The 17,594-nt window shown below is 41.1% G+C and overlaps 1 protein-coding gene across 2 annotated transcripts in view; it reads left to right on the top strand.

Moving 5' to 3' along the window:
- The first annotated feature begins 17,321 nt into the window (after window positions 1–17,321).
- Window positions 17,322–17,594, top strand: part of MRPL53 (mitochondrial ribosomal protein L53) — a 5,245-nt gene continuing 4,972 nt past the window's right edge. For both annotated transcript variants that reach the window (XR_004841422.1, XM_009634469.2), the window contains exon 1: window positions 17,322–17,434. Coding sequence is in view for 1 of the 2 variants with exons in the window: in XM_009634469.2 (XP_009632764.1) it covers window positions 17,346–17,434 (89 nt within the window). In the remaining variant the exon portion in view is untranslated. The remainder of the gene's footprint in view (window positions 17,435–17,594) is intronic.

Below are 17,594 nucleotides of genomic sequence, written 5' to 3'. Positions count from 1 at the left end.
ATGAGCAATTTAAATCAAGACTTCAGTTACAGAGGTTATAGCAGGCATAATACTCTGAAAAAGGTTCAAAACCTTGTGTCTTAAATTATTTTATTTGCCACAAACAAGTCCAAAGCAACTTAATTTATGGGAGTGTGAAGTATCAATCTGTATTTTAATATGTGGTGAACTTTTCAGTCTGGACCATGTCATGGTTTCCTTTTACAGTTGGCTGTTCCTCTTCTCTCGCATTTTATGTCAGGCTATATGGGTGTTTCCAAGGCAAATTTCTAGAGTGCCAGTTAAGCAATCATTTATTCTTTTGAAGACTGCTCCAGAGGCGACGCATCAATAGTTTTGAGTATTTGTGCAGTGCTCCTGTGTGGATGGAAAGGAAAAAGCTTAAATCCATTGAAGAGAACTGTGATAGTCTTATAATTTCAGTGAAAGTATTAAAAATAAACTGTATGTTAAGAGGATCTCCATACTTCAACACCAATGCAATCTTAAGTGACAGGATTTGGTACTGGGAATATGGAATTTTCTCCATGGGATTAAAGATGTCAATTTATATTTATGCAGATAAATTTAACTGCTTAATTTTAGACTGAGATTAACTATTTTTCATGCTGGTAGCTTGACAGCTTCCAGTATTTAAGTAAGACTGGGGTGAAATAATGATAGAAAAACTTTTAATCAGTAATTTATTTTTTAAATTAATGCTAATTGTTAGTCCTAGGGCCAGAAATTTAATAAAAACGTAATGATTATTAAAGATGGCTTAGAGGGAAATTGAATGCCCCAAAAAGGTGTTGCTTTTGGAATAACGACATTATCTGTGTTTAAAATTAAAAACAGCTTTTCCTAATTAGCCATGAAAAATTACTATTTCTCTTTTATGGATTCAGTCCATAAAAGTCTTCCCCCACCTTCAGACAGCCGCCTGCAGACAGGCAGGCAGCAAGCATAACTAGCAACTGCCCTCAGGCCGACGAAATCACATGTCTCCAGAGGGAATTCAGCCTGCGAGAATTCGGATGGTCCACTTTGCCAAGGGGCTGGTGCTTGGCAGGCGTTTGTAAGGTGCCTCCTGCCAAGAGCTCTTCCCAGCAGACGGTAACAGCTGGGTTATGACCAACTTTGGAAAAGTACAGAAGGAGCCGTTATGAAGGGCCCATTGTGTGATCCCAATGCCTTTTTCTTGCAAGTGGGTTTTTGTTGTACCAGGGCATAATTTAGGCAGGCTGTTGGGGAGGACACATGTTGAGGGATCTGCCTTGGTGCAGCAGAGTATTGGTCTGGGTCCTGCATTACAGGAGAAGTCCCAGTGACGTGAATGGAACCTGACCTTTGTGAGTGCGAAATATATTCCTTAAAGTAACAGAGGTCTCCTCTCACTGCTGATGATGAAAATACTTGTGGTACTGGTATTTTTCAGCCTGGAGAAGAGAAGGCTGTGGGGAGACCTGATTGCAGCCTTTCAGTACCTAAAGGGGGCCTATAGGAAAGATGGGGAAAATCTTTTTAGTAGGGCCAGCAGTGACAAGACAAAGGGTAATGGTTTTAAACTAAACCAGGGTAGGTTTAGACTAGATATAAGGAAGAAGTTCTTTACAATGAGGGTGGTGAAACACTGGAACAGGTTGCCCAGAGAGGTAGTAGAGGCCCCATCCCTGGAAACATTCAAGGCCAGGTTGGACGGGGCTCTGAGCAGCCTGATCCAGTTAGCAGTGTCCCTGCTCCTGCAGGGGGGTTGGACTAGATGACCTCTGGGGGTCCCTTCCAACCCAAAACATTCTATGATTCTATGATTCTATTTTTAATTACTCTAAGAGTGGCCATTCAGACACTGTAAGACTATTTAAAGAAAAGCAGAAGAGTGCCTTGACTCTTTGTGGAAGTCTTTTTATTAATGGATGGGACCTCCGCCACACAATGCTCTATGCAACAGATGACTATGTAAATTACTTATCTCACTCCATATGTATATTATAAATTATTACTTTATGCTAAAATCGTACAAGAATATGTGTTTTGATTAGGCATTTCATTGTTTTGCTTTTATAGCAATAGTCTTACTCATATTATGCTGTCAAATCATTCTTTGAGGCTGTTCTGGAGTAACCAGGAGCCTAAATAGCTGTATTTTCAAATCCTGGTTGACAGCCAATACTCAAGAATCCAAATTTAATTCAAATAATTTTTTTCCTGACTGCACCTCTACACAGACAAGTGGTCTGTGCAGTGGGTGGGGAGCTCGTTGGCAGACTGCACCCAGGGGGTGGTGGTAAATAGCTCCTTTTCAAAGTGGCAACCTGTCACAAGTGGGGTGCCCCAAGGATTGATATTGGGCTCAATGATGTTTAATATCTTTGTAAGTGATCTGGATGATGTGATCAAGTGTACTCTGATGAAGTTTGCTGATGATACCGAACTGAGTGTGGAAGTGGATACTTTGGAAGGGAGAGCCAACCTGCAGGAAGACCTGGATAGGATGGAAGAGTGGGCTAACAAGAATCTTATGAAGTTCAACAAGGACAAGTGTAAGGTCTTGCACCTGGGAAAATATAATCCAGGAGTGCAGCACAGGCTGGGATCTACATAGCTGAGGAACAGCTCTGTGGAAAGGGAGCTGGGGGTTCTGGTGGACAACAAGCTCAATATGACTGAGCAGTGTGCTGCTGCAGCCAAGAAGGCCAATAGGATGCTGGGTTGCATCAAGAAGGGCATCACCAGCAGAGATAAAGAAGTCATTATCCCATCTACTCAGCGGTTGTCAAGCCACACCTGGAATACTGTGTGCAGTTTTGGTCCCTGCTATGCAAAAAAGATGTGGACAGCCTGAAGTGGGTCCAGAGAAGGGCCACCAAGATGGTCAAAGGACTGGGAAGGCTGCTGTATGAAGAAAGGCTGAAAGAACTGGGTTTGTTCAGCTTTGAGAAAAGACAGCTTAGGGGAGAGCTTATCACCATGTTCCAGTATCTAAAAGGTTGCTACAAAGAAGATGGAGACTCCTTTTTTACAAGGAGTCACATGGAAAAGACGAGCGATAATGGGTACAAGTTACTCCTGGGGAGATTCCAACTGGACACAAGAGGAAAATTTTTTACAGTAAGAACAATCAGCCATTGGAATAATCTCCACAGGGAAGTGGTGGATTCCCCAACATTGGACATTTTAAGACTCAGCTGGACAGGGTGCTGGGCCATCTTTTCTAGACTGGGCTCTTACCTAGAAAGGTTGGACCAGATGATCCTTGAAGGTCCCTTCCAACCTATTCTATGATTCTGTGAAATATAAGGAAGCGACAAATATTGAGGGATCCCTCTTGTGTACTCCTTCATTCCAGGAACTGGGGGTTTAGGGAGCTGAGCTGAAGTAGAGCTGCTGTACTTAATGGTGCCTGATAAGCCGAATCTTCATGATTTTTTCTAATCCTGCTTTTAAGCCATTTATCCTTTAAGCCCACTTTTATGTTTTCTTCCTGTGAAACTTTGCAAAAAGCCCCATATTTATCTATCTGGCTAGCAGAGACGTTCAGGAAGTGTATTTCAAAACTCTTGGGACAAGCATGTATGTAATTGAAAATTTGCATTCATACCTAGTCACCCAGCCAAGGAATACCTTAGGACAAATCTGATCAATTACTACAAAATCTTATCACTCAAATTTCAACAGTTCAGCACGAAAGTCCTTGTCACGTAACTTTAAGGAAATATGAACACTCTGTGAACAGAAAACAGCCAATTACATTCAGCCAAAATCACTTGGGTTTCTTTAGACATCTTCCATCCAAATATTGATCAATCTGTTAAAGTTTTTCTTAAGGGAGATGGAAAGATTAAACCCATGTATTTTTGCCTTTGTCTACAGACACTTCTCCCTCCAGTCCCTCCAGGCAGTACCAGCACACTACCGATGTCACTTTGATTTTAAATACTGACAAGGAACCAATAAAACCTATTCCTGTTCTGTGTGTCCCTTGCAGCACAAATTCCTATTTCATATAACCTAAGGTCTTCCAGGTTTGTTTCAGTATTTCACCTTCACCTTTACGTTGAACCTAGCAGCCTGTTAGTGTACAGGAAATGATAAATTACACTAGTTTCAAGTGGAGAACATCTTTCTTTGTTTCCTGGTGGAAAGCAAAGCTGGTATTATTTCCCTCTCTGTGTGAAGCTGCTGTGTGCTGCTTCCAAACAGCTGAAGTAGCCACTGGAGTGATCCACATTTAAGTAGCCTGGGAGTCAAATTATCTAAGGAACATTCATTTGAGCATATTAAACGAAAAAAGAAAAATTACCAGGCACATTAATTATTATTATTATTATTATTATTATTACTACTACTACTACTACTACAGTGCACTGTGCAGTGAAAAAAACATACTGTTTTCACCTACGATGCTTCATCAAATTTTCCAATTGTTTAGCTAAATCCAAAGAGCACAAAAGTCCTTTGTTATAACAACAACAAAAACCTGCTAGGTAAGAGCTGAATGAAAAAGTCTCTGAACTGTGAAGCTGCAAATGTGGACACATATTTTAGGAGAGGAGATGCTCCACTCTGGTTAAGAGCTGCCATCCCAGGGCAAGGCAGCACTTCCCAGGCACATCAGAGCAGTTCTGCACATTTGACCCCAGATGATGGCTTCTCGTGGTGGCAACCAACAATACTGACATCTTGTGGGGAGTAGTCCAAAGGGGAACAATGTGATTCTTCTCTCTATACTCTTCAAGCCTGTTCATTACCACCACTGCAATTAAACTATATTGGATCTGTTTGTGCTGCTAGACCTGAAAGGCCAAAGGACTCCACCTGAAGTGTGCTTCTTATGATGGGGTACTTAATTCCCATTATTCTCCCTGCTGAGGAGATGTTCACTCCATACCACAATCTCTTCTTTCTTAATACTCATGTTGTTTCTCCATATCTCCCAGTTATGTTTTTTGATGCTCCATAATAACGAAACATCATGAAGTTGAAGTTCTCCTCTGAAAAATTCTAAACTGCTGTGAATTGAAATATTTATAGCTTTTAATCAGCGATGAAAACCATACCTAGTACAGTACAGCCTGGTTGTAACTCTTTTGGCAAGTCACCTTTTCCAAAGAGGAGTCTTTCGCTTGGAGTTGTCTTGCAGGTGAAGCTCACTCTGCTCCAGAGCTGCACAAAACTCTTACCTTAGCAAGTTGTTTATACGTAGCAACGGCCGGGTGGGTCAACTGGGCTGCACAAAAAAAAAAAAAAAGGAAAAAAAAAACAGGTTAAAGATAGGTTCTTGTTGGTTGTGCTTGGGAGCTGGAGATCTCTTCCTTTCTCATAACAGTGTATGAAATTCATCCAGGCAGGCAAGAAGGAACTAATATATTTTATATCTAGCTGGGAAGGCATGGCAGGCAAGCTGTAAGCTGAGGTTGTTTGGTGACACTGTTGACAACACGTTCAGCCATTCCGACCTCACCTAGCAGCTAACTTCTAGCAACACAGTGAGGTTGACTTGTCAACGGCTGTCTTCACTAAAATCTAACCAGACTGATGCTGTTTGTTTACTTTCATTCTGCTTGTTAGGTTGTGGCAGGAGGAAGAAAATCATATTCCCAGAAAATCCTCCAAATCTAGCTGCATTCCTCCCTTGAAATTATTTATTGCTGACCTTTCCTCCTCACACATAAGAGAATATTTTACAAGCAAACTAGCAGTTCTTTTCTGTCATTCCATAACAATAATAACACTAATACATATTCTATCCTCCTTTACTTTTGTTATTGGGCATGCTGATCTCTACTCATGAACCAACTGCACACTCCAAAGAAAGATTGAAAAACACACAAAACATTAAAAATATTCTTTCATCTCCTCTTGTGTAGATCTTGGCAGACAGACAGTTAATGAGACTGAATTCTGTTCGGTTTCCTAATACCAGAATCTTAAGCTGTAAAAGCCTTGCTGAAGAGAGCTACCATTTTCATGAGATCAGTCCCAAATTATTCCCACCCATGAATTAAATTACAGTATTTGCTATGCTTACAGAAGCCAGCAATGTAAGTGCACTTCTTAAGACATCCTTTGGAGGTATTTTGGGATATCCAAGTCATCTGCACAGGCTGGCAGATATGACATGGGACTTAGGGGAAGAGCTGCACCTTCCCATAAGGTGGACAGCTGGAGGCCAGGCAGGATGCACCCACTGTCTAAAATCACAGGTGTGTATAGACAGCTGAATCCTGTCCAGGTGTGGAGCACTCTACCACTTCTTTTTTCTCCTGGATCCTTTCAAATCTCTGCATGAGTTCAGCAGAAGGAGAGATGAGATGAACCCGTCCTTAAAATGAAGGTCAGAGTGGGGGATGTCATTGTGGCCAGTTTTATCCTGCCATCATTCTTCATCTTCCACCAAAGAAATCCAAAGTCAGCAGTCTAGTTCAAGAATGTCTCCAGGTTGCCGGTGGCTGTGAAGAACAGGGAAGTTTGGAGGCAGTAGGGAAGTCCTGCATCCTTTAAATACACAGCTTGCCACACCTGTAACTCATAGAAGACTCTCTGGATTTCTGGAGATCAGTGTTCCCTCAAAGCAAAACACCCAGTACCCAGTAGAAGAAGCAAAAATACAGCAAATAAAAAAATGGGGTGGGGTGCCTTTTACCTTACATTTTATTATCTTTATCACACCTGTTTAGGATACTAGGAAAAGAAATCAGGGTAGCACAAGTCTTACAATCCAGATGATACTGTAGAAAAAATCAGAGGCACTTGGATGGACGGGACCAATCAGGTAACCTATGCCTGCCAGGAAAGGAATACCCTTACAACAGCGATGATTGTGATAAAAGCACACAAAAGACCGATTCTTTCTTCTTCAAATGCAAATAAGACTTGGAGCACATTGTGGCATGTGGCACACACGTCAAGGAAATGAAAGGCATCTGATACTTACTTAGCTTCCAACAAGAGAGTAGCATTTTGGCACAGCGTAAGTGGCATAGAAAAGCAGGTGTGGGGTATGAATTTCACATTACCTGCTTCTATTGCCAACATTACATGCTCTGCTACTTTCGTTGGAATCTCACATTTAGAGGGCCGAAAAATGACATTGTGAAACGTCCAAAAGAAGAATTGCACAAGCTCTGGTTGTTCAGCTGTGCACCAGTTTGAGAAAATGCTTTCTGGGAAAATCCATTAAAGCAAATCTGATACAACTTGTCTAGCTGCAAAATACAAGTGAGCTCCACATAGTGTTGGCACAATTAGACACAGTCATCATTTCTTTGGCACTCAGCATTTTTTAAGGAATTCATACTAAAATGGTATTAGTTAGAAGGCTATTCTGACATTAAAGAGTATTTATTTCACTGTATTCAGAAATTTCAACAGGAATTATGACCCAGTGTCACCTGGATAAATTTAATGGCAACTAACCATTGACTCTGAGCACAGGTTTTGCAGTTGACCAGTGCCATTCCAGAAACAAGCATGGAGAGACAGGTTAACATGCCTAAACATGTTTCATATGCAGGGAAGGTTTTGGATTAACCTCTCCTCCTTTATTTGCATAAAAAACCCACTCCCTGAGCACAGGAAAGCAGAAGGGGAATGGACCCAAATGAACTTGCTGGACAAAATGGTGACCCTATGAAATCAGCTCCCAGGGACTCAAAGAGGGCACCCAGAGAGTCTCGGCCCCATAGGCCACCTCAGGAAGGGCTGCATTTTGTCACAGAACACCAGTGGATTCAATGGGTGTTCCCCAGCATAAGCCTGGACCCCTGTTGCAATGAAATTTTAGCAACGGAGAGCACCGGATCCTTCTGCACAAACTCTGGTGCAATATACAGGTAAGTGCCCATGGCCACCTAACGCATTTCCAAGGCACCATCAGTCTGAATTATTTCCAAGTTTGTTGTGGTTACTTATCTTTCATTATCAAACTTCTGAAAATCATATAATGTGATATTGGCTTATTATTTTGGCAGGCTTTTTTGGTTCCTACTCTATCATTATCGGTTACCTGACTTCAGTAGTTTCTAGATCACAGCTCAAGAATTAGGTTGGCAGCTTATCCCTTGTTTCTCTCTTCTGCGCCAGTATTAACTTTTACCATTAATCAGCAGTTTTCAAGTGACTTACTTCTTCATTTTGATTCTGTGATTGATACGATATGCAAAGACTTTAAAAGTATATTTATTTAACAGAGACATCACTTTACTGAATGTCACCTGGAATAAAATGTCTTTTTCAGCTCACTGCATCCAGTCTTCCTCTGGAACAGTTACCAAAAAAATAGAATGTGAGCCTTTTCAGCCAAGGTTTCAAGCACTGGCTGACCAGTGCTGCTTGGATCACATCAGGCTCCCAAAGGGGCAGAGCAATCCCTTTAATGTATTGATACCCACCAAAGGGATCGGTATCACTTTTGTATTTCATCTAGATGTTATGTATTTTCATACATACTTTTGTGCTGTGTGAATCCTATGGAAAAGTGCATATATGAAAGCAGACTAAGACTGCTTCACGTTTGACTACTTTTCCTAACTGAAACATTTCAGAGATACATAAAACATATTGCCATTCCCATGGCATTCCTCTTCATATAGCTTCCTGATTTTTGCTCCGAGAACTTGATCATTCTCAAGCAATGTGGAGCCAGTTATGCATATATTTAAACCTGATGCTGATAGAAAGAGCATTTTTATGCAAGGGTGTGCAGCGTTGCTCAAAAATTAGCAGTTTAGTAGAGTCATTGGTGGCTTCAGCAAATTTCTGATGAGAAACAGAATCCCAATCAGCCATTTCTCTTCATAAAATGAAATTTTAGCAACACAGACAATGGAGAATGGTTTAGACTTGTATTCCTTTGAGTACAGCTTTTCTGGCCCCATCTGTCTTTGTGAGACTCCTTCCAGTGTAGTTCCCTCCTTTGACTTACCCTCCCCACATTTCTAGGATGAGCAGGCAGCAGCCTCATTTCTTTAGATGGAGAAAATGATGAATGTTTGTAGTTACTAGCTGCAAGGACTTGCAACAAATTTGGAAACTGCTGGCTGCTGTTAGATGGTGGGTGGTAGTTTTGGGGCTCTTTAGCCACCTGCAGCTCTCAAGCTGTTCCAGTGCAATTTGTTATGCTGGGGCTGCATACGTGAGCAGAGGGAGGCTGTGCTAACATGGGGCCAACTGGTTAATATGAACATCGAGCAGCAGGAGATCCAGGAGAGACTGCTGAAGCCAGCACTGCAGGCTTCCAAAGGAGCCATGGGATGCCCTGGGAACCTGCTGTCATCTCATGCCCACAATCCCTCGACACCTTGAAGTATGTGGACTCTTTGAAGTATTGTAGGGTTAGGAAGCTTGTTAGCTGTTCCTTCACTTGTATTTTTATTTTGTGACCCCCTTTAAGCCTCCTGGATGTGCTCTAAGAGGGAGAAAGAGGATGAGTCATAACCCAGTTTCCAGAAACCTTAGCAACACAACACAGTCAGAACCACAGGTATGACAGTGGAAAAAAAACCCCTGATAGCTATGATATTCCTAAAGATAATTGGCCTTTACTGAGGAATTGTACCATTAAAGAGTAAAACATTGCATTATTGACATAAGAACAGTGAAAAATATGGTAGAAAAGCAATATCTGAAAGCAATATAAGTAATTTCCCCAGAATCTTCTTCTAGAACAATTTTACTCACTGAGCTGTTGCAGAAATCTATAAACAGATGTGAATACTCTTATAGTGGATAAGGAAGGTGTAGAACATAAAGCAAAAATCCACTAGTAAGTCCTGTGACACACTTGAGTACACTCCCCAGGGGCACACAATGCATCGGTGAGACAACGCTGATATTAAAGGTCAGAAATTGTGAACACAAATCAAAAAAGGGAATAAAGAAATCTCCCCTCGTGAAGCACATTAATGAGATGAAACTTCCCGTCACATCTTTAGAGTTTATAGGTATTGACTATGTCCTGAAAGCCCCGGGAGAGGGGGAGGCAGCTTATCAAGACAGTGAGAAGCACAGAGGATTTAAAACTTAAATGTGTCACTACCAAATAGCACAAATCAATAACTGAAATAGATTATATATATTGGCATAAAGCTGGGAGAAGAAATCTGTTCCTCTGAGCTGATTACCTCTGCTTGATTACAGAAAGCCCCACAAAAGGCAGAACAGGGTTGTTAGCTACTGCGGGCCACGCAGCGTAAGGCAACAGAGACCTTTGGCTCATCGCAGCTATTCGACAGGAGCTGTCTGCTGTCGTAAATGTATTTTGCGAGAAGCCACGGGCAGTTGCCTCTTTGCCATGCACTGCTGCCTTCCTCAAACGGTGCGCTCCGTTCTGTGCAGTCACGGCAGGAGCATCACTCTTATTAGTCTGGACAAGGGAGTGTTTGCAGAGACAAACCTGTTTGGTGCCCGTAGCATGGGAGTGGGCTGTGCACGGTCAGATGTCACTATAATTCTAGTAGTGCCAATAAACTCAGCTACCTCTGTACAAGGGATACATATACAGGCACAGCTTGTGCCCCCCAAACCTCACATTGTTACTGCCCCTGGAGTCAACACGGTACTGATGCATTTTGCAAGGAAAAGCCTCCTCGGAAAATGCTGTGTTACTGCTTCTCTGGTGATACGGACTTGTTGGGGGGGACTACAGTAAATACTAAATAAATGATAGTCCTTCATTGCAGACATGATGGAGATTGCCTAAATGTGGCTAAGTTCACAGTTTCTCTGCCTTCGTTTTGAAGTGATTATCCCTTGAATATTGGCTTGAATCTCTGTAGAGCTATTTTAGTATGGTAATACCCAGTCACAAATGTTTGATTTTCACCGAGTTTCTCAATGAGGGTCTGAGAAGCAGAGATGGATTTGCTTAGTGCTAGAAATGATCTTTGGAAAATAAATAATATTTATAATTCTTATCCTCTTGCCTTTATATGTTGCTAATTCATTTAAAAATGGGAAAACAGCATAAAAATAAATGTATTGCAAATATTTCTAGTTTTATAGTGTTGATTCATCTGGTTAATTTTTATCAATCAATACTAGAGAGGAAAATGCAACTGACCTAAGTGAAACTTGATAAAGCAATTTCAATACATGAACAAAAGCATTATATGTGCAAAATTAAACACAAGCGTTTGAAATCTCTGGCTCAAACATTCTCTGTTTAATGTGTATTACTTCATGCAAGAAAGTGAATAAAGGTAAGGATTGAATCGGTTATCCTAAGGGCCCTGAGATATTTAACTTCACTATTGTAGTTAAAGAGGGATGAAATGTGGATATGCTGACAGTTACTCAAGAGTGAGCAAAAAATGCCACGATTTCTTCTGGTTTGAGAGATACAGAGAAGAATCTTTGATATTTTTAAAACATTAAGAAACCCTGTCTGGAGAAACTGACCATTTGGGACTAGCCTAGTAACCAAAGCTCTTCTATCTCATACCGTCGGGGCTGAACAGTGACCACTTACACTGTGGTGATTAATCTTCATCGATCGTGGATCCTCACAATTTTCAAATGGACATTGAGACTTCTTGATCCTGACTGGAAGCCTACCAACATCAAGAATTACATTTTTAAAACAGTCCTTCATGAACCCACTACTAATAGTCCACAGATGACTAAGGGTCCACAGGTTGAAAACCACTACTTAAAGAAATGATACTTGCTTCATTACGGTATTAACTAGCAATATATGCTTAAATAAAATTCACCAGTTGTTCTATTTATATGGCATTCCATATTCCTAATTTCATCTGTGTAACATAATTTCCCTGGGAATACCTATCTAAATTATCATCTGCTGCATATTGTTTATATAATGTAGCTTCTGTATATATAACAACTCCTGCATTATCTTATTTGTTCTCCTCTATCTTCTGACATGCTTAACTTCAATTAGCACAGAATAATGTAATTATTACACTGCTATTATAATCACATAAGGAGATACCTGACAAATACTTCAGAATGGCTTAGATCTTTATTCTACTAATTGCTGCAGTATGTCTGTGCATATCATTGAGTGCATTGCATCTGGAATTCTTGTGTGAAGCCAACTGAATCATACTCTTCCTGTGCTACACAGGCTTTTAACCAAACATACATCTGTTATTCTAATATAATGTCAGGCCAACAGATTCATGATCTGGTAGCTAGTGGCTTTCGTGTGGGTTTTTTTTCATAACTGAGCATAGCACTGTAAACACGGAATGCAAATTCAAAGGATGTTGTAGCATATTTAAATTTACAGTAAAGAATATTTTTATCATGGCCTCTCAACAATGCAAACTATCTTTATATTGGAATTACAATACTAAATTTAGTAGCATATCACTGATGTTGACATGTTTTCAAGTTTAAAGAAATAAGGTCTTTCAGTCACATAGGTGGTAAGAATTCATTATAATGACTCTCTTGTGAAGATACCTTTTACTTACACTAATAAATAGATAAAATGAAATTAAACTAGTTATAGAAAATGATTAGATAAAAATCCCCTGTTTTGATACCTAGTACCTTTACGTCTGCTGACTAAACACTCTAAGTTTCAACTTTTATCTGTGTTAAGTAGGTATTCTATGGCTTACATGTATGTAATGCCTAGATACCTTCTTGAAGTCTATAAAAAACCCTGGTGCATAAATAAGCTTGTAGAGTATCAGGTGAAAGTTCTTGCCATGGAAAGAAGTAAAGTGTATAGAGAGACTCTACTGTCTGGTCACCACGTTCAATGGAGCAATATTATTATAGTTTGCTGGCAATACTAATAACTTAAGACATCAATCTAAAGACATGGCTATTCTTAGCAGAAGACAGTGAAAACAAACTGCTTTGCTTACAATATTCACAACACCAAAGTATGCCCTTAGCAGAGTGGTAGAAATGTCAATACGCTGCTGAGCTCCTCAAAATCCATAACAAGTTATCCCAAGCACGGACAAACCTTCAGGAAGTCTTTGAACATATAGTTCAAATTCCAGTACAACTTATTTCTCCAAATTCTGCACTTCTGGAAAGCTGTTCCCTCTTAAACGATGACAATGTCTCTATTAGAGTTGTCTCTCTCAAATGGGATCATACCCATGGATCACCGTGTGCAAGGACCTTTAAAGGGAAAAGATACACATTTAATCCACCCAGAGTTTCACGCACAGATTCCAGACCTCAAGGACTCAGGTGCTAACCTTGGGTGGTTGCCGTTCATTTCAGCTCATCTTTGTGCCTTGTGCTATTATGATAACGAATCTTCTTTGCTGGGAGCAACCGCATATTTTAAATCAACATGAAAATCCATACGATAGCTGCATGTATCCAATGTAGTATTTATTTAGACAGGGAAGACAAACAGATGAAGTAAAGCTTTTCCTCTACCTCATATGAAGGTGTAGCTTGAAAAAACTTCAGTATTATCCTCAAGAAATTAAGTTACAAATGTCAGGAACTGGCACAGTATGTTCTCCGCCAGTTAAATGCTGCATATTATTTTAGCAAACATTTCTGCTGGCAATTGTTAACCTCAGGCAGTAGAACTACATGTTTGCAGAGGAGGAAAGAGCAACTAGGGAATCTGTTTATTCACTCCCATAAAAGCTTTTCTTAACTGATACGCAGAGTTACTACTTCAGAGCGAATTATAAACCAAGCTCGTTTTAAGTGGCACCTTTGCTGGTTGAGTTTAGTTTTATTTCTGAAAACCACATTAACAGCATACAACTATTAGTCGGTTTATAAATGCTATGCAAAATTAGTAGTACTATTAGTATAAAACTATGCTCAACTTCTACAATTTTCAGAGAATAAAGGACCTTTATGAGCTCTTCTCTTTGGGGAAATATTTTTAAAATTTAGTAGCTGACATATGGTGTAAGAATATTCAGTTCAAAGGAACAAACAAAACCAGACAGAAAACACAGACTGGTTTATGTTTTTATGACTCAGTACAATAAGCATTGCTCCTCCAGTATGGTAAGGGATTCATCCCAACATGTCCTTCAGTGTGGCACTAGTATTTTATGACTTCCTACAAGTCCTTCGTGATCTTAACCATCTCTGTCCATTGCTCTTACAAAGATATGCCCCGTGATACTACACTCATCAAGAGTGTTTTTCTGATTCCAGAAACAATTTGCTTCTCCTGTCAGGCCCGGCACAGTGTCTTCCTCAAAGAGCCTCTTCTGGGTAGCCATCTGGAAGCATCACCGCAGTGCAACACAGGCAGGCTGCTGGATTTGCGTTGGCTTGCTTCTCCTCAGCACTGGCTACTGCCCTGAAGGCAGCATTACGTTTTATTCCTGGACTACGCAGCATTGTAACTAGATGTGCAGACATGACATTTTGATTGCTAAATTCTGGGCCTACTACGTTTGTGGTGAGACTCAGAGGAAGACCCAGGAAAAAAGGATGAAGATGCAGAGGAAGGAATTGGATGAGGACAAGCAGAGAAAATGATCCAAGACTCCAGAACCAAGGAAGGGCATGAAGGTGTAATACTGTACCCGAAAGGCAGCGCGGAGAGCTCCGTCTCATGCAGCATTTTGGAAGAAGGATATGAAAGACAACCAGATTTTAAGGGAAAAAATGAACTAAAGAGCAATGAAAAGCCAGAGTCGAGGTGCTAAAACCAGCCATGCCCAAACTATGGAGAAATTACATTTCAAAAGCTCTGAAATGCGGGCCTTTCTATAGTCAGAAAACATTGCAGAAAATGAAAGCGGTAAGTAAGAAATGGGGAAAAGGAGAAGAATCCTCCCTGGATTGAAGAGAGCTGGGAGGATCAAGGAGAAAAGAGGAACATTGACTTACTATAGCTAATAAAGTCCTTTTCTGCCTGTCTTCATAACTGAAGTGTAAAACATGGCTGCATTTTTTCCTTGCCATGTATGGTGCTTAGATATAAATCATCTCTGGGCTTGTGACTACACTTCAATGAAACTAACGACATGAAAGCCTGTAGACTTGGAATGAGGCAGAATTTATAATAAAAGAGATCAACTTGGTGAAAGGAATACTAAAATTGTTTCTATTGTAATAATATAACTTTTATGCTTCTTCAGGTTACTACGCATTAGGAATGTGCATGATTATCACTAAGTGTAAGAATCATGAATCATTCAGCTTCCCAAGGATGTCCCCAGAGAACAGTCTCAAATGCAGACATTTGAGAGTTCCCAAATTACTTGCTGGAGCTGGAGAGACTGATTCAAGGTCTTTCATGGATAAATTATCAGCTTTCCTGAAATGGCATTTAAATGTTGTGCTTCAGAGGTCAACTGGAGTTACTCTGGTATAAACTGAGGGTAGTCCAACATACTGGGGTTAACCACCACCTGGGTTTAAAGGCAGACGGAGAAATGTTTGGATTTTTTTAGATAGCTGTGTCACTTTGCTGTTTATCTATCTAATTCAGTAACTGTAAAAGTTAGCACTCTCACCAGAATTACCATCAGCTAAAACTATTGCATCTAGAGTAAGTGTTGAGAAAGACCTGGTCGTCAATAAGTAGGGCAGCATCCAGGCATGGGATATTCCTACTCATAGTCCCTTGGTTTTGTTTCACAGATACAGTCTATTTTTTGAGGGGAGGAAAAGAACACAGAGCCGTTCAGTTACAGATACCTGTTCTTTCATGTTACTGTGAATCTCTTGGACTTCAAAAAATTAAAAATTAGTTTGAAAAAGCAGAAATGGTTTTCGATTATTCCAAACAGATGGCTTAAGGGGAAAGACGGAACTTTTACTGCTGACAATAAATGTTAAAAAGTTAACTGATCTGAGCATGGAAAAGAGTAAACAAAATTTTCTCTTCATCTAATTACGCAACGTAAGCTAAGCATTCTTCATTAAATTACTAGCAAAATGCAATAAGAGCAAATATCAAACTGGCTTTGCCACGCATATTTTTAAGCCCGTAAGTGCCATCGTACCAACAGTGTGGAGAATGAAGCCCTTAGAAGAAAAATCAGTGATCATTCTTTCCTCCCCAGTCCTTTGCTGATGTTATTTCTTCAGTGCTGCCACAAAAGCTAATGGAAATTTTGCTACAGATTTTAAATTGAATACATCAAGCTCTTTGTGTTATAATGAAGAGAGATATGTTGAAATTTTGTGAGTTTTTTGCCTTCTGAATGTAAAATATCTATCTAGTCCTGTATCTGACCCTATTAAATAGGAAAAATTCCTATTTAAAACAGCCATTTATTGGCTACAGTAGAGTCTTTCAAAAAGTATCTCACAGAAATGTATTTTTTCCCATGATGGAAAGGCTATGATATAAAAAAGAATAAAAACATTAAATATTAAAGCTATATTGACTCCGCTGTGTTTAGTTTTGCTACTACTTAATTTCTCTTGGCTAAATCTCAGCGAAGAGGATGATTTTACTCAATGACTATGCGATTATTTTTTTTTTAAAAGAGGACTTTCAATAAACAAAGGTAAGCTCCTAAAACCAGGTTACCCATTACAAGGGATGCTAGGTATTGACTGCAGTTCCTGTAGATCAGAATGGATCTGTAAGGGGATATTCCACAGATGTTCACAACGTGTGTTTAAATGCCATTATCCCACCCCATCCCTAACCCTCACTAAGATCTCGTTGAGCAGAAGGAAATCGTGAGGTTGCTGCAGCGATTTCCTGGGGAGGTTTCTGCCATCTAGTGGAAAATGCCCAGCTGATGCCAACTGCCCCAGCACCCCAAAACCTTCATCAACAGGCCAGGTGTGCCACCCCTGTATCTAACCCCTTGGACAAAAACCAGATTCAGCTCCAGCCGTGTTGCCTCTTGCGCGCCTCTCTTCTGCTCCATAGGTTGTTAAATATTGCCTCTAGCGGCTACTCCTTGTTGATCCTCATTAATACCCTTATCTGCTCGGTCGTGTTAAATAGACTACTTCTGGAAGACATCAAAAGCTGTCATAGGAATAGATTTAACATAAAGAAAACAACCCCAACCTTGCTTTTTAAGTTTGTACAATAGCTTCCCATGTTACCCCACGCCCTCTGCCTCCTGCACCCAAGTCTTGATGGCGCAATGGCCTGCTACTTCTGCTGCAGAGCCCAAAGGCAGCCTTTTATGTCAGCTTTACGTCAGAAGTGTGCCTTTTTCGCCCCCTAACTATACCTGCTGCGTTACAGAGTCAGGGGAGGAGCCGGGACAGGTTGGTCAGTTGGTCCCCCTCCCTCCACAACCATGAACGAGCCCGGCCCCCAGCGCCTCGGGTGGCTAACTGAGGCTGGCAGGACACGGCCGGCATCCCACCACGCGCAGAGAGGGCCCCCGTCCCCAGGGCGGGCGGCACGCCCGCCTCCATTTCCCGCCTCCGCGCGGGGGCCGCTGGGAGCTGTAGTAGGGGGCAGAAAGAAGATGGCGTCCAAGATCCGCGTCGTGCTGCGGCCGGTGAAGAGTATCGTGGTCCGCTTCTGCCCCTTCGAGTCCAACGTGGCGAGCACGAGGTGAGGGGGCTGCGGGGGTAGCCCCAGCCCCGGCCCCGCGGTGGCCTGGGCGTGCTCTGACCTTCGGGCCCGCGCCCGGCAGGGAGGCCTTGGCCGGGCTCCCCTCTCTGTAAACCACCCAACGCCTTTCCTATGCCCGGGGCCTGGGTTCTGTACGTTT

This window comes from Egretta garzetta, unplaced genomic scaffold (assembly GCF_000687185.1).
Source record: "Egretta garzetta isolate BGI_Z169 unplaced genomic scaffold, ASM68718v1 scaffold251, whole genome shotgun sequence".
Classification (NCBI taxonomy): domain Eukaryota; kingdom Metazoa; phylum Chordata; class Aves; order Pelecaniformes; family Ardeidae; genus Egretta; species Egretta garzetta.
This window is presented reverse-complemented; position numbering and strand designations above follow the sequence as displayed.